The sequence below is a fragment of the Phocoena phocoena genome, chromosome 11 (genome assembly GCF_963924675.1).
Source record: "Phocoena phocoena chromosome 11, mPhoPho1.1, whole genome shotgun sequence".
Taxonomy (NCBI): Eukaryota; Metazoa; Chordata; class Mammalia; order Artiodactyla; family Phocoenidae; genus Phocoena; species Phocoena phocoena.
In genome coordinates, this window is record NC_089229.1 from 37,716,042 (window position 1) to 37,742,473 (window position 26,432).

At 36.1% G+C, this 26,432-nt stretch overlaps 1 protein-coding gene across 1 annotated transcript in view; it reads right to left on the reverse strand.

The window, feature by feature from the left end:
* Positions 1-26,432, reverse strand: part of ACSS3 (acyl-CoA synthetase short chain family member 3) — a 145,258-nt gene that overhangs the window by 70,998 nt on the left and 47,828 nt on the right. Inside the window, exons 3-7 of the mRNA XM_065887727.1 lie at positions 24,916-25,104; positions 20,860-20,994; positions 14,434-14,574; positions 5,131-5,211; positions 4,955-5,050 (exon numbers count right to left, since the gene is read on the reverse strand). Coding sequence (XP_065743799.1) covers positions 4,955-5,050; positions 5,131-5,211; positions 14,434-14,574; positions 20,860-20,994; positions 24,916-25,104 — 642 coding nt within the window. The remainder of the gene's footprint in view (positions 1-4,954; positions 5,051-5,130; positions 5,212-14,433; positions 14,575-20,859; positions 20,995-24,915; positions 25,105-26,432) is intronic.

A 26,432-nucleotide genomic window follows, 5' to 3' on the forward strand; every position in this document is an offset into this window, starting at 1 on the left:
TCTTTCTCCTTTCCTTCCATGACTGAAGTCACAAGTGCTAGATCTTTTGTCATCATTCCACATATCCCTGAGGCTCTGTTAGTTTTTTCTTTTCAGTCTATTTTCTTTCTGTTGTTTAGATTGGGTAATTTCTATTGTTCCTTCTTCCAGTTCATTAATTGTTTCCTCTGTCCCTTCCATGCTGGTATTGAGCCCATCTATTGAGTTTTTATTTATTGTATTATTCAGTTCTAAAATTTCCATATGGTTGTTCGTTATAGCATCTATATCTTTGCTGGAACTTTTTATTTCTTTACTGTGACTGTCTATTTTTTCAATTGTTTCAAGAATGTCCATCATCAATTTTTGAAGCATTTTCACTACAGTTGCTTTAAAATCTTTGTCAGACAATTCTAACATCTCTGTCATCTCAGTATTGATATCTATCAACTGTCTTTTCATATTCAGCTTGAGACCGTTTTAGTTCTTGGTATGAGGAATGATCTTTTCATCAAATCCTGGACATTTTTTTGTATTATATTATGAGACTGACTCATATTTAAATCTTGTTTAAAGTGGCTTACTTAGATTTCACTCCAGCAAAGAAGGCAGAGGTAAGGGTAGAAATCCAGGTTCCTCATTTGGCCTCCACTGATACCCAATTGGGAAGATGCACTTCATTACTGCTGGGTTGCTTCTAGTTCTAACGGTAGGCTTCCAATGGCACCTCCCCGGCTGGACAAGGTGAGAGTTCCCTGTTACTGCTCCCAACATGGTGTCTACTGACACCACAGGGAAGAGACAAGTGATCTTGTTATTGAAGGTGAAAGTCCTGACTTTCTACTAGGCCTCCACTGACCCCGTCCATCCCAATGGAGAATGGAAGGGGTACCTCATTACTGATAGGTGAGGGGGATAAGTCCAGCCTCCTTATCTGGTCTCTACTCTCATTGCAAGTTCAAGGGGTCCTCATTACAACCTAACAGGGATGAAAATCTTGGCTCCCTAGTCAAACTCCTTTGACACCACCCTGTGGGAAGAGGGAGGGTTACGGCTCCTCCTTAAAGGCTGACAATTCTGGAAGTCTAAGCTTCCCACTTAGCCTTTGCTGTTTGGTGGTGGGGGTGGGATTATGGATTTTTCTGTGGCGTTTATCTGGAGTAGAGCCATCTAAAAGTTTTATGTCTTGCTTAGGCTGCTCCTTCCTAATTCTTTGGCTTGAGAGATCAGGCTTTATTTTTTTCTTTTTGGAGGTTTTTTTCTGTTTTTTGGTCTGCAGTTGTTGGCATTTCTGGATTGCCAACTTCTTCAGACACAAATCTAAGACATATGAAGGAAAAGTAAAACCCAAGTTCTCATCATTATGTTGTTTCTTGAGTCCCAGGGTCCCTAAAGACAGTTTTCCTTCTTCTCTCCACCTTTCAGTCTTATGTTTGTTTTAGACATAACACCTAAAATGTTTAGTTCTACTTAGTGGGAGGAATAGAGAAAAGTGTATCATCTCTATCTTCCTGGAGGCAGAACTCAACCCTTTGAAAAATCTTGGCCTTTGCATTTTAGATAGATAACTGTAAGTGAGGAGAGCTCAGAAACTGAAGTTTGGGTAGAGATGGCCTGGAAGGATGTCTGAAGGGCAGGAGTATTTGTTAGAACATTCTCTAGAGTGGCTATCTGAAATATACAACTGGAAAGGATAGGCACCACACAAGTGAGATCAGAAGCCAACCACAGAATACACACCAGTCAACAACATACTAGCTAAACTATCAGCCTTGAACATATGGCAGGAGACATGGAAACAAGAGGACACTTTTGATAGGTACTAAAATGTAAATTCAGTAGACTGTAATGAGCAATAGGTTATGATATGTAAGGAGAATGAAGTTAGAATCACTTCTTGATTCTTAGTTTGGATGACTGAGTGAATGCAGGTAACATTAACAACACTGTAGAGTATATGGAAAGCAATGTCTTTGCAGGGAAGAGGGGAGATAGTGAGTTCATTTCACATTGTCTTGAGCATAAGGGTTGCCTGGGCCATCTGAAGGTGCCTAATAATAAGCTGATGCTTAGCAGGAAGGTCAGATATAGAAAGGAGGAGTTGGGAGCCTTGGTTTAATTAGTAATACTCAAATCCAACTGTATGGAGATTATCCAGGAAATATAAGCAGAATGGGAAAAGAGGGCTAAGAACAAGACCCTATTAATCCCCAATGTTTAGAATCAAAGTAAAGGAAACCAAGAAAGGAAAAGGAGGACAAGCTGTCAGAGAGGTAGAAAGAGAACAGAGGAGTAGCATACAATTTAGTTCTATAAGCATTTATTAAGTGTTTAGTGTGTATTCTGCACTAGCTGAGACTGGTTTTTGAGGCTCCCACACTTTACTAGGTATGAATTCAGGACAGTGTGGTCAGCTCACTAACAGACATATGCTCGGGGGGCCAACAGAACCACAAAAGGGGAACCGAGCACAGCCAAAGACTATGAGGAAATTTTCCAAGAGATGATTACATCTAATCAGACTCTACAAGGATAGGTAGAATTAACCAAACAAGGAAAGACAGAGGGAAAGTCATGCCAGGCAAAAGAAACAGCCTGGACAATAGCAAAAGGGCAGGGGGCTCAAGAAAACAGAGAGAATTACCTTCAGTCAGCAGGGTTGATGCCACCGAGAGAAAAAATAAAATCAAACTGAAGGGGGCCCTTTGACTTTGTCACTTATGAAGTCACTGTTGACCTCTGATACAGCAGCTTTATAAAGCAATGTGGAGAGAAACCAGACTTCAGTGAGATGAACAATAATTGGAAGAATATAAAGTTCACACAGTATGGGAAGTGTATTTTTTCAGGGAACTTAGTGGAGAAGAATATAAAGATGGGATAGCTAGAAATGTGCAAAAGTCTAAAAGGCTTTGTTTTGTGATCAGAGAGAATTGAAGATGTTTATAAGTCACAGGAAAGAAACCAGAGTGCAGAGATAAGGTTTAAAAGGTTAAAAAAAAAGATCACTCTTTTGTACAACAAATACTTTTAGAGCATCTACAATGTTCCTGAGCACATCATTCCAAGATAAAGACAAACAACGGAGCTCCTTGCATGGTGTTAAAATCATGTTTTAAATAAACTTGAGCAATAAAAAAAGGCCAATGGTAAATGCACAAAAATTACATGTACTTCAGTTCTAAAGGCAGATTAATACTTATAAATATAAATACTTTTCAATATAATGGCACCTTTGGCTTTGTCACTTTATGTTAGCAATTTCACAATTCATTATAAGTATTCAGTGTTGAGGCTTATTTTGTTTACTTCAAGGGGAATTATTATTTTAATAAAAACATTTATTCTATTGCAAGGATTTTGGTATGGAACAGATGTGTCAAGATTATTTTATGTTTTAATTCTTACAAACACCACAGTGCATGTTAAGTCTACAAAGGACAAAGGCATAGTATAAAATATGTGGAGTAGTGCATGATGGCTTAATACTTGGGTCCAAGTCTGCCTTAGTACCTCTGAGCATTCAGAGACAGAAACCAGCCAGCTGAAAATGAAGAAACACTCATGTCTTTAAATGGTGACTGGGACTAGAAGACTTCCATGAAGATCAAGAATAGTCTCTAATATTTTCAGAATCATTGAGTTAAAGAATTTTAAGATTGTAAAGAACTTTGACATCATCTAATACTATTATCCACACCTCGCATATAAAATTCCCATCTTCAAATTTCTTTCTTGATGTTGACAGACTTTAAGTGAAAGAGAGCCTCCTATTTGAGAACTTCCCTATTCTACTAACGGTCAGTTAAATTTTCTGATTATTCCAAAAGATAGGTCTCTGGAACGCCACATTACTACACTACTTCCTTTATATGTGGCAACTCTTTAAATGTCAAAAGATACTTAATATATATGCACACTAAATATATTATTTTTATCAGACTAACCATTCACAATTCCTTCATCTCTTTCTTGTATGACATTTTCACCCTGGTCCCTTTCATCCAAATTCTTTCCAATAAGTTAATGATTTTTTTCTCCACCTCATTAAACTGAACACAGATTTCCAAGTGTGAAAAAAATAAGATTATAACATTGCATATGGTGAGTATTTTTTTAAAGCAATCCTATCAACCACTCATGTTTGAACTCATAATACACAGGGATTTAACCACATAAACTGCAACCAACTCAAGTTTCCCTTACTTCATTTTTGCAATTATTTTTAATATAAATATAAGATTGTAAAGATTTCCATATTTTCCCATCTTGTGTTTTTTGTCCCCAAAGTCCAAGATCATTTGTATACTGATCTAGCAAACCACCATTTTGCTGTCCCTCTCAAATTTTGATCTCTTACATATCTGATAGGTATGTGTTTTAAATATTTGTATAAGGCATTTGCTAAAATTAAATAGAATAGGCATAAGAGCAGAATTTTCTAATATAAACACAAAAATATTATTCCTGGGTAACATTAGTCCATGCAACAGAATCTAAAGCAGTCCTTTATTCAGCTATGAATCTGATCAGTCTATGACTCTCTCCCTTATACATAGAGCAATCATCAGAAACTACCAAAAATGTCTAGCTAAAATCAAGAAACCACGTATTTGAAATCCATTAATCCTATAAGAACACAAAGAGGTGAATCTCTGTTGCTTGTTTTATGATGGCTGTTTTCTAAGATTCTAAATCAGTATCAGTCTAGTAATATTTTCTAGAAAGTGATAGACATCAAGCTTGTTAGTGTATATTTTTCAGAATATAATTTTTATGTCTTTGTTCAACACAATTTAAATAGTTGTTTATTTTTTTCTAAATATATATTTCTTTCTCTTATGAAATAACTGGAAGAAGATATAAAAACGTCCCCTGCCCCCATTCAATTTTCTTTTCCTACTTAGGACTACTTCTCTAAAACTTTTAGTAAAATTAATATTATGTATATGTAGTATTAATTTTATTTTATTACCTCATATAAAACTGTTGTGTTTCCGTGTAGAAGAGGTCCATAACAGATATAGGAATGTCCGACAACCCAGCCTAAGTCAGAAGCTGCCCACCACACCTAAACAAAAAGAAGATAATAAAATGCATATATCTTAACCAGAGAAATGTCATGTAATGTGAATTTAAAACCATGATTACCTCTCCAGGTTTAAGTCCATATATAGAAGACATTGACCAGTTAAGCATTACAGCATATCCTCCAGTGGGCCTCACCACACCCTAAAGAAGAGAAAAGGTGAAATTAAAATCAATAGACAATGTGCTAAAAGATTCTCTCTCTTCATACTGTCCACTTAAGAAAAGTTCCTGTTTAGAGTATTTCATATTCTATAAGTTATAAATAACTTTGACTTTCATATAATTGTATCTGAATCACTATTTCTTTGGCTCCTCCAGTAATAAAAACAGAATAATTTGTCCGTATTAGTCCATTTGTAGAATCCATTCTCACAGACCATTCTGAACCTTCTAAAGGAAACATGATTTCACAGAATCACATGCAATAAAAAACATTTACAGTGGTAACATAAATTATCAACATTACAGGGAATTCCCTGGCAGTCCAGTGGTTAGGACTCTGTGCTTCCACCATGGGGGGCATGAGTTTGATCCCTGGTCGGGGAACTAAGATCCTGCAAGCTGTGCACGTCCAAAAAAAAAAAAAAAATCAAAGACTTAGCATGAAATTTTCAACAATTACATTTTCACACATATTTCCAGAACAAAAATGGAAACTCTCAAAATTAAGTGCACAGAAATGTCAGAGGTAGCTGTGTGCCTAAGAAACAGACTACTATAAGGATGTTTATTCCTTAATATTATTAAATAATAACAGGATGCTTAGAGGAAAGAGTCATATTCTAACTGGATCCTTAATACAATGCTACCCTTGTGGTCACACTACCACAGTATCAGAGCTGAGCAGTTATTTAGTGATGAATTCTCAAACTCTGAGGAATCAATCCTGATGAGTTGGATCTAAGGCTGACAGATTTTCCTTACATTACATTTGGGCAAAAGTAGGGATTGTTACACCACGGTACTATAGTTTCTAGCAGCTATCCTTGACAGCGAACATATTCAATGTTAATACAAGATTAATTTTTGAAAACTGAGCACAAGAGTTATCATAAATAATAACTGAGAGTAAATTTAATAATTAATTTCATTTATTGCTTCACTATAAACATTAATCATCATTGGCTCAAAAAGACAATGATGTGAATATTCAGAGCAAGAAGGTGAATGCTTGCTAAGAAATATGTTATATTTCACTCACAAGTATTTTCAAGCACCTCTCAGTAGAGCAACTAGAATTGCTTTGTGAAGAAGATAATTATTTTACCTGAAAGGGCACACATGGTCCTAATTAACGAACGTGCTACTAGTTGAACATTTTTTGGCACAGTTCTGTAACTGTAACACACATACATGAATCAGGAAATGAAAAAGAAATTGACTTTCTGTTTGTTACTAAAATTGCTGCTCTCCTCAGGTACCACTAATAAAACATAGGTATCAAGCTGTGGAATACATTTTATCTAGTCTCTTGGCAAACATCACAGGCAACTTTGTTGGCATTTGATGGGTACTTTCTAGGTTGTATGACATGGTTAGCATGCAGTTGGCTCTCTTGATCACCTTGGGAGTATTAGAAATCCTAAGCCCCTGTCAGTAAATTTCACACATGCATTTTCCCACGTAAACTGAGCAGCTCTTTACCGAGTATATGCTGTATGGTCTTCCATGCATTTTGCTAATTTGTTTGTCCTATTGAGAAGGTCTTTTCCTATAGTTCAATACCTTGATGAATTTGATATTAATCAACTTGCAAACACTCTTTTCTAAAACTTTTTATTCGTTTGGTAGAGGATAAAATGTGAAGTTTTTTCATAGACAATATGCTATCCATATTCTTTGATAATTAATGTCAGTCATGATTTCACTTAAGATGTTTTAGAATTTCTCTTCACCCGCCTGTCCCTGCAATTAGAGGTCATTTTTATAAATAATTCTAAATATCATTATAAATGGGTATATTTTTATATTAAATGAGGGTAAGATTAATCAACTGGAAGTTATAGAAAGGAATAAAAGGCTAAGGAGAAAATAAATGAGTAGTAATTCATTTATAAAACTTAGAAGATATTTTAAAGGATAGGTTATCAAATTTCTGTTTGCCTCTCAAGTGAACCCTTCTTTAAAGGTTATTTACCAATGTCACTTTGTCTGTAAAATTGTGGCTACCTAAATCCATTTGACCCCAAAAAGTTAGATTTAAAAATGAGACCATGCATGAAAAAGTATATAAAATTATACAGGTTAGAATTTAATGTCCTCCTAACAAAATTATTTCCTTAATTCTAGCAATTACTGTTTTTTTTAAAATTTTTCCCTGTGCTAATACCACACAAAAGGCAGAAATGTTAAAAATTTAGAGGTTATCATTGAACATTCTCATTAAAAACAACTAAAGTGGAGCTACAGGAGACAGAAAAGTCATGTCTGTTTATCATTGGTCTTTGATATCCACTTATTTTTATTTTTTAAAGAATGAGTATAAAAAATTTCTTCAGGCGTCTTTTTTAATAAAAAATTTTTTTTATAAAAATGTTTTTTAAAAAAAAAATTATTTTTTTATAAAAATTTTCTTCAGACGTCTTTTTATGAAATATCAGATGACAGTTTTCAATTTACTGGGTATTTGGTATGGCGTAGAAAATAAAACTGCATAATTTCATATTCTCCATGTAGATCTTTTATAAGAAGTTCAAGAGTAAAAAAACTGAAAGATTAGTTTTAAAAAGAGAGTTTCTTTATTATAATATTAATATGTGACTAACATTAAGATGATAAGGCATTTCTTGTTTGTAATCATATTTTCCAGGTAATTATAATTAAAATGCAAAAGATAAACCCTGTTCAGCCTCCGAAAATACATAAACCATGCTCAGAAAAACCTACAAATTATTATACTCTAGTATGCAAAATTAATCAGAAAAAAAAATGGCATTTTAAAGTATATTTGAAATCTTGAGTATGAGATATAAATATTCAACATCAGTGCTTACCCCTAAAACACAAGCATGCTGCATTTCACTCTTTTGAATATGTTACTTTATGTATTTATACCCCATCTACCTTCAAAATAAAGATAGATGATCTAATATATTTTCAGAAAAGTCCCGCAACCTGCCAATACACTGTTCTAGTTTTTGTAGTATCAGCCATAATACTTCAAGTCTTCTGGAGAACTTGAAAAACATCCAGGTGGGACTAACACTCCATGTCCCTAATAAAGACATGAAAGTGAATTCTATCTCAGAATAGACAGGTGCTCTTTAAACAAAACACTTTTAATGTATATGGGTATTTTAAAAATTCAGTCCATACAAGTGAAACTAAAGGCTGATTATTCATCATCCAGGAATGGGACGGCAGTTATCACAGAAGGTTCTTTATGATTTCCAGTTTAACGAGCTGCCTTTGAAGACAAGGAAAGCCACAAAATATTATAAATGGGGCCATTAACATAAAACAGAAAACATGTCTGTATCAAATGTGTACTGTTTGGTTGCCAAAATTTAAAAAAAAATACAGTTGAAATAACACCAGTTGTAGTAGAAGAGAAAGGAAGTTTGAGATGTGTGGTAAGATTAAGAGTTTGCGAGTCTTTTAAATGTTTTTTAATAGATCTATAAAAATCTGAATGGCAAATCTCAAACTATTCAGGTAAGAGAAGTCTAGATAGAGTAACCGACAAAACCTCATACTTCCTAAGTTGAGCCCCTCTATCACCCTACTCTGTAATAAAGACTTGTACAAGACAAATATACATATTTACATAGATATTCATTCACACATACATATGTAAATACATATGCATATATGTCTATATGTACACGTGTATATGTCTATGCTTTGTATGTATGTTGATATATACATTTCAATTCAGTCTGGCAAATTAAGTAAAAACAAAACAAGAAGAAAGAGGAAACAAAAATATTACCTGAAGAAAAGAAATCTATCACCAAAGAACAGTTGGAGTCAGTGAGTTGAAAAGTATGAGGTATGGTTCTGCTTACTTAAAAACTCCAACAAACCAACAATACTCTTGCTCTCATAGTGGTTTTACAGGTGATATCCCCTCTTCCTAGAATGCACCCTCACCCCTTTTCTGAACCTGGTTAGCTCCTACTTGATCACACAAGTACTTAACAACACTGTGAAAGTGTCACCTCTTCTGGAAGCCATCCAAACCCACTAGGTTTGTGTTAAAAGCCTCTCCCTCCTCTTTCATGGCCCCAAGACCTGCAAACTTCTCTAAGCCTCTGAGCACTAACAACATGCACCTACTGCTAAGTCTCCTCCACCACTCTGGGCACCATAAGAATGCTTCTGTGTCTTCAGCATAGAATAGGCGGTTAATACATTTTCTGACTGATTAAAAGAGTTAATAGTTAAATGAATAAGCACATGTACGGAAACTATAATTTTTAAAAAACATTCTTCTTTGTTCAAGAGAAACCCTTGAAACCTTCAGAATTTAATGAATCATATTAGTAGAAATGGAATGATTCCATTTGGTATATTTCATCAAACATAAAATCTCTTGCTGTAGACAAGACAATGACTCTGAAGCTGCCTCTATGGAGGATACTTTAGCAGCAGTATAACTTTTTATTGGTCTGAACAACTGTGAGATAAGGGGCAAAGGTGTAGCAAATTCAGCATTTTAACTGCAAGAATTGTACCACAGATTAAAAAAAAAAAAGTTCACAGGTTTTTTTATTTGACTTTCTCTTATTTTTTTCTACAGTATAGAATATGAGTAAGTCACCTAACACGTAGGAATAAAAGTTAATGTAAATTATATAAATTCACATCAGGACAAAGGACTTATCTACCACTTTCCTGTCATGCCTTCTTTTCTAATTCTTTGCTTTTGGTTTCTTTTCCCCTGTGCTCCTTTGGCACTAATTTTTTTTTTTTTTTTTTTTTTTTGGTTATCTCCATACCTCCATGACAGCAAGCCAGAAGAAGATAAATATGACCATCACTAAATCTCCCACTCCCAAAACGACACCCCATCCAGATAGAGATTCTTCTATTGTGTAGTTCCTTGAAGTAACTTGAATATAGGTACCTAAACCAAACAGGATAAAAGTGTACAACAGGACAGAAATGTATGCAATGCAGCTCTGCTGTGGTTGCTAGAATATGTACAGCAGCTAACAGATTAACCTGTCATATAACAACCTGACAAATCCAGGGTTGGCAGATGCAGAGATGCAAATATGCCCTAGATATATGTGAAAATTCTAACCAAAAAACAGACTGCATTGTGTGTGTCTTATATGTGCCGATGAGAAATGAGCATTTTTTTTTTTTTTTAGAAATGAGCATTTTTAAGCAGAATATTTTTATGGGCTCACAACATTATTTTTCCTCACGAAGATCAAAGATCAAGAAAACAAATTATATGATGACATGAAATTTATATTTAAATGCTTCGAAAATTCATGTGTGCTCATCTTTCCTGTACTTCTATTCTGGGAATCCCAATATTAAAAATTCAGATCCTATTAATTCTGATTATGTCTACCAAAAATGAAGTGATAATCTTATGAATAAAGAGGCATCTGGATACTCAATATCTTGTAATAACCTATAATGGAAAAGAATCTAAAAAAAGAATATATATATACATAACTGAATATATATATATATATATAAAAATATATAAAGTTGAAACACTTTGCTGTACACCTGAAGCTAATACAATATTGTAAATCAGCTATATTTTAATTTAAAAAAAAGGCATCTGGGAGCTAACTGGAAAAGTAGGAGATTTTTTAACAAATATTCTGATGATCTACCATGGCCCCATTCTAAGTTTAGTGCCATAGTGGATTCAGAGATGTATGAAATATATTCTAAGACCTCAGAGAACATGCAATGTTATGAAAATAAGTAAATAAAAAGTAATATATTAAAAAGTAGAATAAAATAAGTGGCATAAATATTTGTTGGCAACATATAATTTCAATGCAATTGAAATTCTAAAGTCCACTGGAGGGTTAAAGGAAATGTTTCTGAAAGACCTTGAGAAACGACTACTTTGTCTTGCCATTCTGCATGTCCTACTCTGTTAAAACCTACTCGTCTCCATGATTTAAACACCATTCCTCTACAATCAATGATGTTCCAAGGGTCTATCTGCAAATCCAGATGTATTCTTGGACCCAGACTTTCACTTCCAGCTACTGGCTGGGCATCTCCATGTTAATGTCCCAAGGATACATCATACTCAATATGTCCAAAACCTCCCAGTTTTCTCAGCCCCAAACCATTTTCCTTTGTTTCTACTTTAGTAAATGTTCGAAACCACTCTTCTAGGTTCTCAGGTTCAAGGTCTTGGACTCCTCCTCTGCCTTACTCTTATCCTTGAACCAAATCTGATTGTTCCCTAATAAGTTTGCTGTCCTAAGTAAGGTCCTAAACTAAACACAGCCTGGAAAACCAATCTCCTAGTTTCCACTATATGTACTTGCCTATCTTCTCAACAAAATGTTGCCAGGGTTACCTTCCTTCATATTTTTTCTTAAGAAGCATTAGTGCTCTCCATTCCTTACATACAGTATATAAACTAAATTTCTTGGCTCAATTTTAAGCAATTGGCCCCTGCCTATATATCTGGCCATTTCTCTTCTTTATCTGCACCAAATGCACTAGCCATCCTGGAACCTTCCTTACACACTCCTGCCTTTGCTTACGTCGACCCAATCTACCTGGCATGCCCTCCTCCCTATTATGTCACCTGATGAAGAAGTTCTATTCATCTTTCAAATCTCACCCTGTCGGGTTTCCCTGGTGGCACAGTGGTTGAGAGTCCCCCTGCCAATGCAGGGGACACGGGTTCGTGCCCCGGTTCGGGAAGATCCCACATGCCGCGGAGCGGCTGGGCCCATGAGCCATGCTGCTGAGCCTGCACGTCCGGAGCCTGTGCTCCGCAATGGGAGAGGCCACAACAGTGAGAGGCCCGCGTACCGCAAAAAAAAAAAAAAAAAAAGTCACCCTGTCAAGTGCTTTCCCTGACATCTCCCTGATAAAACAGCACTCCCACTCTTTCTATCACCCTTATCCTGCTTTATTTTTCTTCATAACACATCACAGATTGTATAGTTCTTTGTTTACTTCCTGTGTCTAGCCATAGAATGTAAATTTCTAAAAGACAGATATATATTTGGGTGCTCAGTAATCTTTGTTGCATTAATGGAATTTAATCCTTCAGACACCATCCAATCTCATCTTTTCTTCAGGAAAGCAAGAAGTAGGGTTGCCCTCTTAGGGCAAGGATCACAGACTATCTTACATTATCTGTGTTGATATATATTGCAATCCCACTATGCTGAAGGGGCTGTGCTTTACTCATATTTTTATCTCTTTTAGCACCTAATGAACACTCAATAACGCATACTGAATAGAGCTAAATTCAACGTGAATAGAAATCTCCGAACAATTAAATCCTTCTCCAACCTATAGAAATAGATTATCTTCAGGATGGGACTACATTACAAGGAAAATGAGGATGATTAAAACATCAAACAGTCTTCAGTTTGGGCATCTAGGAATCCCACAAAGAACTTCTTGACCCAGAGAAAACCTGGAATAGCTAGGTTTCTTCCTTATCTGGAACCACCACTTTTCAGATTTAATGTCCTGTATATTACTTTCATTTTATTTCTACTACACTAGCTGAGTCAGCTTTGAGTTGATGACAAGCTCTTCTTCGGCCCTCTCATAAGAATCCCCATCCAGGCCACAGTGAATTTCAGTGATTTAAAGTCTTGAGGTAGCAGAAAAGTTTTTTATAAGATTCCTTCAGGCTTTTAAGGAGCTAAATTGATTTTTTTTATTTGGTTAGGTTATACTATGTTTTCAGGGTCAGTGGTTTCATCTCATGCTGATACTTTTATATTAGATTATAACTTGCTGAGTCCCCTTTTATTTTACAGCCAAACGTTCATTTGGACTCTATGTGCATAATGCAGGATTGCAAAAAGTGAAGGGTATGGGCTTCCCTGGTGGCGCAGTGGTTGGGAGTCCGCCTGCCGATGCAGGGGACATGGGTTCATGCCCCGGTCCGGGAAGATCCCACATGCCGCAGAGTGGCTAGGCCCGTGAGCCATGGCCACTGAGCCTGTGCGTCCAGAGCCTGTGCTCCGCAACGGAAAAGGCCACAACAGTGAGAGGCCCACGTACCACAAGGAAAAAAAAAAGAAGTGAAGGGTAAGGATTGCATCCAGCAGATCATTTGGACTGCTTATACAAACAAATCTTAGAGTCTGCAATATAAGAAATATTTATCTTTCAGATGACCAGAGTTCTTAAAATAATCATAGGGCTTTGATTTTACAACAACACAAATATCTTCATGTATATGCATTAATTTATTTATGCACTCAACAAAAATTTGAGTACCAACTACATAAAAAACACGATGGTAGACCAAAACGTAATAAAACATGGTCTCTGTACTCCGAGAAAATATATCCCTCTACAAAACGTTCTCTTTTTCACAAGCAAGTGAATTTTATATAAAACGTCTTAAGTCTTAATTTTCCTTTATTTACATCTAAACTAACATAATCACTATTTTAAGAGTGTTAGCAGGTAATTTTTCAAAATTCTGATGCTACAGAGGTCCGATATCAATAAAGAGGCCAATGCCCTACAGGATTCAAGTGATTGTAAAAGTCCCTTTGCCTGCTAACATTCTATGATTCAATGAATATTGAACTCCTTAATAAAGATTAATAGGAAGATGATATCACAAGTCTTTATGAATTTATATGAAAAAACAGTATTATTTAGAGATACTAGGCAAAAGTGGTATTTGTTTGGTATCTGACACATTCAGGATTACTGACACTATTGACTTTGTTTTGTGAAAACACCTTTCAGGGTAAAAGACTTAAAAAATCCTTGAGTGTCTTCAGTGCTGCAAATCAAATAGTTCAATCCCCTGGATAAATTCCCTGTTGTTCAGACTGTCTAGGCCAATTCTCAAAGTTGCATTTTTAACAATAAGTTGAATTCCTCTAAATCAAAAATCAGTTTTCATACTGTATGAAGGTTATGCCTCAATTTAAAAAATAATTCATTTAAAATATATTTTATAAAATTTTATTAAACCAACTGATATTCAATCAAATATATATATTAATTTTAACAGCTTACTAAAGCAATTGAATATTGCTGATAATTGTGAAGATTCTGAAAGAAATAAGGACAAAGCATTTGACATTAAACATAATGAATATTTTTATATATTTAGACACAATATGTCTTTAAGATATAAAGTACTTTCAGTCAGTAGTCAAATATTCTCCCTGCAAAACAATCTGCCACTATAATTATCCCTAAGATAGTGCATACCTTTGGCAACCCCGTTGTTCCAGATGTGTAAAGAATATACAGCGGATGTTCGGAAAGAACAGGAACACAGTCATGTGACTGTGCTTTTGCCATCTCTTCATCCCAATCAAGGTCACGGCCTGGAGCCAAAGGAACCGGCTCCTACAAAGCAAAAATATAGGAATATGCACTGAACAAAGGAGATTATATCAGGAGAACACTGGAGAGTAGCTAAATCTACATTAGTCTGAGCATCTGACTGAAATCTAGGCCTACAGAACACTAAATATCAGAATTATGACTCAGTATTTCAGGGTCACGAGTTAAGATAAATGTTCATAACAAAATCCAATAGTTTGATGTTGGCTTCAACTAAACTTCCAACAGAAAATGTTTTATTCAAACTTAGAGATATCCTTAAGAAATTCAATATGATGCAGGCATGATTTCATCAACAGTCAGAGCTTAACTAACAGAGGTTCATGCTTCTATAAATGCATGTACACTAACACCTTTATAAGCTAACTTCTATTTTCTTTTTGACCTGAAACACACACTTTATTTTTCTTAATTGGGGTATAGTTGCTTTAAAATGTTGTGTTAGTTTCTGCTGTACAAAGAAGTGAATCAGCTATATGTATATATATATATCTCCCCTCCCTCTTGGACCTCCCTCCAATCCATCCCCCCATCCCACCCATCTAGGTCACCACAGAGCACCAAGCTGAGCTCCCTGCACTATACAGCAGGTTCTCACTAGCTATCTGTTTTATACATGTTAGTGTATATATGTCATTCCCAATCTCCCAATTCATCCCACTCCCCCTTCCCCTGCCCCGTGTCCACACGTCCATTCTCTACCCGTGTCTCTATCCCTGCCCTGCAAATAGGTTCATCTGTACCATTTTTCTAGATTGCACATATATGTGTTGATATACAATATTTTTCTCTTTCTGACTTACTCTGTATGACAGACTTTAGGTCCATCCATGCACCCCAATATTCACTGCAGCACTATTTACAATAGCCAGGACATGGAAGCAACCTAAATGTCCATTGACAGATGAATGGATAAAGAAGATGTGGTATATATATACAATGGAATATTACTCAGACATAAAAAGGAACGAAATTGGGTCATTTGTAGAGACGTGGATGGACCTAACTTCTATTTTTCACAACCTATTTCTTTTACTTTGGAACTACTGTCTTCACAATGAAATCTCAACTAACCCACTAAAATTTCTCTTTATACAGGGCCATTTAAGAGTAATACTGCAGCCATTTTTCCAAATGAGAGAATATTAAATAACTTTCAGGGGTGGAGGAGTAATCTACTTCTGCTTTTTCAAGAACAAAAATCAGTTTTGAAGTTAATGAGAGTATAAGACATACACAAAATCTATCCAAGTTTTCCTCCATCTACGTTACTGACTAATATGGTAGAAATGTTTGTTTTCTTTTATGTTCCTAGAACCAAGCTCTAGTGTTATAAACTTTATAATAATAGAGCCATGAATTAGACAGACAAATCTTAAGTTAGACAGACCTCTTTAAAAATGGTGCCAATGAAATAAGCCAGACAGGTGAAGAAAAAAGAAGTGGTTTATGGAAAAATTACTCTAGTGGGGAGTTATAGCTATTTAATTCCAGTTATGATCCAATACATATCTAGTTATTTTATGAAATGTTGACTAAGCTCAAGATGACACATCAGGAAGTTTACAGTTGGTGAACTTGTTAGTAGGCACAAGGCTAGACTTGTGAAAGTAAGTTCCTCATTGAAAGTAAGTTCACCACCTAGAGAATATGTGTAGCCATTCACTTCACCAAGGTGAATCCCTGAACTAAGTCCAGAGACTCTGACAGACTTTTAAAAGCCAGGCCATTTCCACTTTTCTGGTTCCCTAATGTTTTGATCAGGGTTGTAGAAACCGGTCATATATTTAAATGGGTACATTTACAAATTAACATTTCAATATAATATCACAAATATGACGCCTACATGAATACGCACACTGATAGACAACAATCTGAGTTGACCTTCATGAAGGGGAAGTTTTAGGCCCAACTGGTTTCTCCAGCCTCACCTTGAATGTGCCCTGGATGTGCCATTTAGATAAATAAAAACAGATAACTGTGACCAAATTGTAAATTTCCATTTGTTTTTATGTATCAGATAAACACAACTAATTTCAAATTATCAAGCCCTTGCCATCACAATTACGGACCTATAAACAAATCATAACACTGTGTAATAAAAAAGGTCAATTGATTAATCACAAAAATAATTGCAGATAAAATGAAATGAGGACTTCAATGAATGGTTATTCTTTAGGCTAAGAAATACAGGAATGTATAAAGAAGATCTGATGAAAGGAAGAGAGGGGAAAAATCAACCTTAGCCTTTATATACATGCATTTACTTCTACAGACATGTCCTTCCTAAATGTTATCGTTCTTAAAATGCAGTCCTGGGGGAAGCACCAGGGGTGACTGATGTGACCTGCCAGTTAAGCTGTCATTGCTTGCCTGAGGCTTAGGAGTGGCAGCCAGGTTTTTATTTCCTCTGGCAAAAATGCAATCCTGGTTAATGAAATGCATCACCGAGTCTCATAATTTGTGTCTCTCTAAACTCAAAGCAAAGCCAATCCACTGGGCTTAATAACTGCCTCAACAGCATGTCAGATATGAAGGACAAGAGACATCCAACTAAAATAAAGGAAACTCAAAACAGAGGGAAAGGTTTCAAGAAAAAGAAAGAAGGAGAGAAAGGGATCTAGTTATTGGAGGGGGAAAGGGAAAGTGGATCTCTACCTATTAAGAGGGAAGAGAAGCCTACCATCTTTTTTTTTAAATCAAGTGTAAATAGACTAAATATTTATTTAAAAGGCAAAGATGGTCAGATTGGATAAAAAAAATTAAGGCCCCAAAATATGTTATCTATAAGAGAAAATGTTTTAAAATATAAACACATTACTGGTTAAAAAGAAAGGGATGGAAAAATGTTACACTATGCAACAAAACGTACAAGCAAGATTATATGGTTATGTATCAAAGTAGATTTTTACAAAATACCAAATGATAATGAAAATGAGCAACTGGAACTCTTATAATTTTCTGGTGGAACAGTAAAATGATATGTCCACTTTGTAAAATTATTTAATAGTTCTTTATAAAGTCAAATATACATCTAATACATGAATCAGCAATTCTACCCCTAGGTATTTACACAAGAGAAATGAAAACACAGGTCCACACACAGACTTGTGCAAGAATGTTCATAGTAGCCTTAGTCATAATAACTCCAAAGTAGAAATAACCCAAATATCCATAAATAGAAGAATGGAAAAACAATTTTTGATATATTTATGGTATGAAATACTACTCAGTAAAAAAACAATAAACTACTGATACATGCCACACAAGGAGCATATCTCAAGAACATATTGAACAAAAGAGGATAGACACAATAGAGTATATATGGTATGCTTCTAGTTATATGAAGCCTGGGAACGAATAAAAATAATCTATGACAATACAAATCAGAAAGCATTTGCTTCTGGGGATGGGGAATGGTTGACTGGAAAAAGGAACAAGTATGGAGAAATTCTATATCTGGATTTGGATGGTAGTTACACAGGTGCATGCAATTTTGAAAATGCATCAAACTGTACTCTTATGATCTGTCCATTTTATTGTATGTAAACTATATCTCAAAAATTGAAATAATAATAATTTGAGTACCTACAATGTGCATATTATATTAAGATGTGAATAATGCTGAATAGAGATAGTGTACAAAAATTAATAATAAAAAAAGAGGAAAAAAGATATTTGCCTGAGAAAAATCTGAATAGGAAACATTCATATCCATATCCAATGTATTTGTAAAGTAAAAGAAAATAGCACATATCTTGTTGGTTAAAAGTCATTACATTGAGTTTAAATCTTGGCTCCACCACTTATTAGCTGTGACTTTGGGCTATGACCTGTCCATGACTCAGTTTCTTCATCCATAAAATGGGGCCAGTAATAACATCTACTTTATTGGTTTATAAGAATGTAAGAATTAAATAAGGAGTATCTGAAAGTACTTTGTGCTTAGCATTAAGTTTTTTGTAAATTCTACATGAATTCATACATGTGTGAATAGTACACACACACTAAACACTTGTGTGTGTTTGTTCCTACCCTTCCTCTAACCTTCTCTTACCCAAAGCCTTCTTTATTACTGACTTTGCATTCCCTGATTGAAGAGCAACAAGTCTTTTTTAAAAACATGCTGGAGGTCATCTGAAAGAAACTTAAAATTCTTCTTCGAGACAGTAAAAACATTAAAATCATTGAGTGCAACAGTTCATGAACCACAGACTACTAAAACTACACAGGAATTTAACATGGTAATGCGAATTGCTAGGTGGTAATCAAAATGAGAGAGCTTTAATGCTCTCTGTTCTTTTTATTTGCGGTACACGGGCCTCTCACTGTTGTGGCCTCTACCGTTGCGGAGCACAGGCTCCGGACACACAGGCCCAGCGGCCATGGCTCACAGGCCCAGCCGCTCCGCAGCATGTGGGATCCTCCCGGACTGGGGCACGAACCCATGACCCCGGCATCGGCAGGCAGACTCTCAACCCCTGCGCCACCAGGGAAGCCCCTCTCTGTTCTTATATCTTGTCATTTAAGCATTTTCCACAGATAACCTCTCAAGAGTTCTACAAAATTATACATGATTCTTTGCACACTTTAAATTTTCCTTCTGCAAAAAATTTTAATCTGCTACAAACCCAAATTGGTCCCAGTATAAATAGCTGGAGACTTAGCTTGGATTTAGAAATGAGGTGATCATTAGGGCAAATTTGCTAGAAAAAGCATTGTAAAATATAGTCATTGATGTATTTACTGCTTTTCCTTCCTTTACGGATCACAGAATAATTTATCTGTTTAGAATATTCATATTTTGTTTTCCTGAACATAGTTTTTATTTCCAGACCAATTACTTTTCCTAAAGTTTTTAAAAGACATTTTAAATGCAAATTAATCAAGACTGGGTAGCTGAGAGATTAAGCACCCAGTCAGAGTATACACATTCAGATCATGACCCTGACAAAACTTGCAGGTGAACCACATTGCTTAGAAATATCGAAAAAAATAAGAAAAAGTTATGTCATGAATGCATATATGTAGATACTAGTTTATCCTTACATAGGCATAAGGTAAGTGATATTTAATATAAAATTAATAATGTGGTAGTTTTCTTACTGTTTTATAACTTTGCTTTCAAAGAATTACATTACTATACAGTATGCCTCTTTCTCTGGTAACTGGAAAAACTGGGTATCAGCCTATCATCACAGGTAAGTGGTTTGTTAAAAAGTTTAACGGTGTTGGGCTTCCCTGGTGGCGCAGTGGTTGAGAGTCTGCCTGCCGATGCTGGGGACATGGGTTCGTGCCCCGGTCCAGGAAGATCCCACATGCCGCGGAGCAGCTGGGCCCGTGAGCCATGGCCGCTGAGCCTGTACGTCCGGAGCCTGTGCTCCGCAAAGGGAGAGGCCACGACAGTGAGAGGCCCGCGTACCGCAAAAAAAAAAAAAAAAAATTTAATGGTGTTTGTAATACTGTAGTATGAATATGACTGTAATGCCATATGCCATAAAAACTGTATAATTATTCACTCATTAGTGTGTAGGCTGGGCTACCATGAAGCAATCATATTGCTGCTTCTTCTTTATCAATGCATGAATCATTATACCTAAATATGAATTTCTTTTTCACGTTATCTTTTCATTTTTGATGTTTAGTGTTGTAATACGTAGCACATCTACAGTGTTTTGTATCATATAAGCCAATATTGATGCAGGTACTGATAGGCAATTCATCTTGTAAACAGATGACATAAACCTATGGTATGAGTAAATATAGTTATAAATCTACTTTCTCTTATGATTTTTTAAATACCATTTTCTTTTCTCTAGCTTACTTTATTGTAAGAGAATACAGTATATAATACATATAACGTGCTAATCAACTGGTTATGTTATTGGTAAGGCTTCCAATCAACAATAGGCTATTAGGTAAGTTTATGGGGGAGTCAAAAGTTATAAGCAGATTTTCAACTGCCCAGTGGGCCAGTGTTTCTAACCCCCACATTGGGTCAACTGTATTATTATTATAGTTATAATGTAAATTAATAAAGGACACCACAATAGACTACACATTCATTCTAATTCATTAATATTACAGATACTCCTATGTTCCACTTTTTGTTTTAAGCTCGTTTTTTATAATGACAGAAAATATCATTCTTTTTTGCCAAAAATAGTGACATTCCTGAAGTATTGTATATTCAACAGTTTATAAATCAAGGGTTCCTTTCAAATGGTCAAAAAGAGTCATCCTTAGCACATCACCATAAGCAAGGACCAAATTCAATATTCAGATTACCATATTTGGACGATTATAAATGAGAACTTTATCTGGCTTGTGTTGTCCTATTCTCAGAGCTTCTTCTAGAAGTGGTATGTATTCTACCTTCCTTCCAGGTTCAATGCCAAACGATGCTGTAACAACAACCTTGGGCTACAATGAAAAATAAGTAAATAAATACATGAGAAAGCTTAACCATCTTAATTAAGGTAACCACAATATTTCAGATGCAGGCTGACAATTTAACATTTCTTAAGAAACGTTTGAATGATTCTGTTCTCTATTAAATAAAAGGCCTGAAAACCAATAAGCTATTTTTAAATGTTATAGTCCTAACCACTTCCACATAAATCTCACTTACCTGTTCAGAATTCTACACTTAATGATGCTTCTGGCTAATAAACATGAGCTGCTAAAAAATACTTTCGAAAGAATTCATTAAATCAGGTAGATGTAAATTTGCCATGAACCAGTGAAACGGAAGCCTAGGGCCCCCTCACTTGCAGAGGCCTGCATAACAGCTGGTTGTTGCTGAAGTTGTAGCATTTCTTAGGTGGGGAGACCCAGCATGACTGCTATTAGGAAGTATTTCTAAGGTTTTTTATGCAAGCATCTCTGCCTGAACACCTAGAGAGAACTCAGAAGGAAGAGACCTGAGTCTCCAATAATTATTTTATGATTCTTTTCTCATTCCAAATACATACTCTTTTTCACCAAATTTTATATTGTCATTTTGTCATATTTTTCTTAAAAGGGCCCTCATTTAAGTTTCAAGCCCCACAAAACCTGAACATGCCCCCGTCATTAAGACACACTTGGCACTCTTCTTTACCTGACAACTTGCTAGTCATTCTTCAAGATATGCACAGGTGTAGCTAAAAGGCTTAGGATCAATCTTCCTTCCCTGGTAGATTCTGAGCAGGCCTGAGATATCCAACTATAGTCAAAGTGTTCCTTTGTCCCCACCTCTGCACAGGAAGCTCTCCAAGGCCAAATTTGGACCCTGTTACCTCCCTGTCTCCTATGCCTGTTACAATGCTTGCCATACCATAAGCTCTCAACAAATATTTGTGGCACTGAACCAAAATTCTCGTTAATCTGCAAAACAAACATATCTTTATTCTTTTAAGTACACTGTTTCTTCACGGAGAAATCCAAAGCAAAGGAAACAGATAATAAATTACTCAGGAGAAAGATAATCAGTCCAACATAGTGCACCTATTCCTGAATTTTGATTTCTGGTTACAATACATTTCATCTAGGGAAGGTTTATATAATGTCAAATATATGCATATATAGCACTTTCTGGTTTTTAATATCATTTAATATTCATGGAGCTGAGGCTCAGTGCAGTTGCATAGCTTGCTCCAGGTTAGAAGTGTTAGAATCAAAAAGAGGGCCAGTACTGACTGACTTCAGAATCTTCCTCTTTCCACTATTTCAAGCTGCCTTTTAAAAGCAAAAAAAAAAAAGGGAAAGAAATGAAAAAGTAAATCTTTTGTTTTGTTTTGTTTTGTGGTACGCGGGCCTCTCACTGTTGTTCCCTCTCCCGTTGTGGAGCACAGGCTCCGGATGTGCAGGCTCAGCTGCCATGGCTCACGGGCTCAGCCGCTCCGCAGCATGTGGGATCTTCCTAGACTGGGGCACGAACCCGTGTCCCCTGCATCGGCAGGCGGACTCTCACTGCGCCACCAGGGAAGCCCGAAAAAGTAAATCTTGTATCCTTTTCTAAAGGTCAGACATTTGAATATAATTCACATTTTAATATCTGAAATATGTACAAAAATAACTCCAGATAACATTCCCTAAGATTAGAGTTCTGAATTCTGAATAAATGAAAGTTACACATCAAATTAAAAACATATATAGAATATATCAAAAGTTGAATAATTTAATAATTTTATTAATAATTTATAAATAATTTATATTAATATTATAAATAATTATTTGATAATTTAAAGTCAAAATTAAGATTCTTTCTCTAGAAAATAATCCCTTTCACATTTCTATTAACAACCTTTTATTGGAGGTTTTATTCCATCTCAAGTGGACTACATTCTTCCCATCTTCATCTGTTAAAATAAAACTTTTTCTTCGGCCTAATTAGTTGAAAATTACGACATCAAAATCATCCCTGGTTTCAATTATCATCCAAATATCTCAGGTATGTATCTCTATCTCCATCTCCTCGCCATTAATTTGACTTGCTCAATGGTCCCACCCATAAGAATATGCACTTACTGCCTAAACTCCTTAACAAGTTTGGGGGTGGGGGAGGTGTCTATGTGTGTGTGTCTTATGGATGAAAACTCCTCCAGTGATACAGCATAAGTTTTATAAATTTATATATATATAAATTTTCCCACATTGTATAAAATCTTTTAAAAAAGAAACAATATATCTCATACCTTTGCCCAAATGGTGTTTAAGATTTCTGTAGCTAAAAAGCTAGCGTCTATAGCTTCCTCAGAGAAGTCTCCAGCTGCCCACTGATTTGCAGATCAGTGACTGATATTTCCCCCTAGATTTCCCTTCATAAGCACTAACTCAACATGTTTTTAAAAAGAGAGAAAAAAGAGAATCCAGCCAGTTAGTGTGCAAACCAGCTTCCTAGTTCTAATAACTGATCTATTACCAGATGAAGTCAGATATGTAAAACCTCACCCCATGCCTAGTACTCTGGGGACCCTCAATATATATTAGTTCCCTTTTTTTTTGTTAAGAATGTTTCTCATCCTGGCCTTATAAAACTCTATAAAGGTCAGTCATCTCCTACTCCCATAATGACCTTCCTTCTTTAATCTTCCCACTGCTGTTCCTCTCCTGCACATTGCCCACTAGCCACTGATTCACAAAGAGACCACCTACCAAAGGTTCTCGTTCTATCCTCTCTCCCACTCACATCATATTGCAAGACTTGCCTCCTCTGAACATTGCTTAAAACATGACAGTCACCTGCTCAAAAATTTGACCGGTCAGCGTCTACAGGATGCAATTCAGACAATAACAGCCTTTTCGAGCTCACCTTCTCTCCCTCTTCAATCACATTGGTCTATTTGCTGTCCTTTAAATGAATTTTTACCCTTTCCTGCCTCCCATGCTAGACTCTTATTCTTTTTCTAGCCTTTTGGATCCCACTGTCATTCTCTTCAACTAGCTGAATCTTAGCCAAGACGTAACTCAAATCTCACCTCCTTCAGGAAGCCGCCTTCAGCCACCCCAACTAAAAGATATCATTCCTGCCTCTAAATCAGGGATCTGCAAACTATGATTCAGAGCCAAACTCTGCCCAAATTACATTCTGTAAAGTGTTGTTGGAACACTGCTTTGCCCTTAGTTCCTGCAGTGTCTAAGGCTGATTTTGTGCTACAACAGCACAGCTGAGTAGTTGCAACAGAAACCATGTAACCCGAAATGCCTAAAATATTTACTATCTGGTAACTTACAGAAAAAAGTTTGCTGATTCCTGCTCTAAATTCATAGAATCATAACAGCTAACCTTTTTTTTTTAATGAGTATTATATGTCAGGCACTGTGTTAGTGCTTTAAACTCAATATCTCAACGATATTTCACAACAGCCTTTCAAGTTTGTGATTTTAGTACCCCACCTAAACGTGTTACTTCGCCTGTCCCTAACACACCCTCTTAACCACTGTGCTATACCACCATTCCTGGAAATATATAGATTATAAAACTAGTCATGTGTCCCAGCCATTTGATAAGTATCATTTCTTAACCAGTTCCAGGGACAGTACCAGGCATAGCGTGGAAGCTTAATAAATACATGTTGAATGAGTAAATTAGTTATTATTTTTCTTAAATGTCTTACACAAATATATGGCAAGTTAACTTGAAAGGCTTGCACCTTATATATTCTTCACAGTATCTAGAAAGATGTCTACCACATAGGACTGACTCGAAAATAAAATTTTGGTTAATAGTGTAAAGTAAACTTTATCTTAGTTGATAGGAGGATCTAATAAGTACAGATCACTCTTCGATGGTTCATCCACAGATAAATACAGCTGTCCTATATGCAGCTACGACTTGATTCCTCCAAATAAAGCACTTACCTTTGCATGATCAACGCGACTGCTGAGTTCTCTGGATGCAAATCCCCCAAATATGAGACTATGGATGGCTCCTATCCTAGCACACGCCAGCATGGTATACATCGCCTGGGGGATCATGGGCATGTAGATAACCACGGTGTCACCCTTCTTGACATCATGCTTGACCAAAACACCAGCCAGCTTAGAGACCTATAACAACATCATCAGATCAGCAAAGTGTTCTCTGTGGTGATTCACTGAACTTCTCAGTTACGACAGTAATGCAAGAAGATGATCACCACACCCCCCACCCCCCGCCTGTAGTGGATTATAGAAGTCTGAGAAATACATATTTGATGATGGTGGTAAGAGTTTAGATGGTGACAATAATAACAGACATCTGGATTATAATAACTGACTACAAACCAACTTACTATTATTATCCCATATGAATTCCATGGCTTAAGTTTGCTTAATTATTCATTCAACAACATTTTTACTAAGAAACTATCATGCGCCAGACATTGTGTTTAGGGTTGGGAACACAACACAAAGACTTGTCCCTGTGGAGCTTTTATGCTAAAGGGGGAATCTGTCAAGTGAGCAGAAAAATAAAATAATTACAAATTTAGTTATATGTTGGGTTAACTGTTGAAGGAAACAGTTAAGATCAAAAGCCTACACATGATAAAATTTGTTGCAAGAAACCTTTTCATGGGCAATTACAGCAAGCTGTGGGAAGTATGCCAGATCTAAGTGAGGATCTAAGAAGTTCAACATTCTTTTATTTAAAAAATATATATTGAGTTCCTATACATCACACACCCTGTTTTCTGATACATCAGTAAACAAACAAGACAAAGATCTCTATCAGAGTACTTATGTTTTAGCAGAGGATATGCAATAAATGTAATAATTATGTATTATGTTAAAAGGTATTGAGTGCTATTTGATGGGGGAATAGAGCAAAATAGAGGGGATTGGGAGTGCAGGGGATGTAATTCTCAATGGGACGATCAGAATAGTCCCAAAAGGGTCTTCCCTGGTGGTCCAGTGGTTAAGACTCCACAATGACTTCCACTGCAGGGGGCATGGGTTCAATCCCTGGTTGGGGAACTAAGATCCCGCATGCCGCAGCACAGCCCAAAAAAAAAAAAAAAAAAAGATAGACTTAAGAAAGTGACATTTTAGCAATGACACATAAGAGGTTGAGACTAAGTGGATATCTGTGAGCATACTATTTCAGGCAGGAAGGGCACCAGTACAGTGACGTAAGGAGGATCATAGGTGATGTGACTGAGGAACATAGAGGAGACCAGGGGAGCTGAAACAGAAAGAACAAGTGAGAAAGTGGTCATAGATCAGGTCAGAGAGCTAAAGGGTCAGTAGGGATCCACCGGGCAAATGGAAGGACTATGGCTTGGCTTTGAATGTGACTGTTCAAGCTAGTAAACAGAGGAGGCCTGAGAGAAGGAATTAGGCCACACTGCTATTTGAGGTTCCTTTCCTTTCACTCTGCCTCTCCTACTTTTTGAACA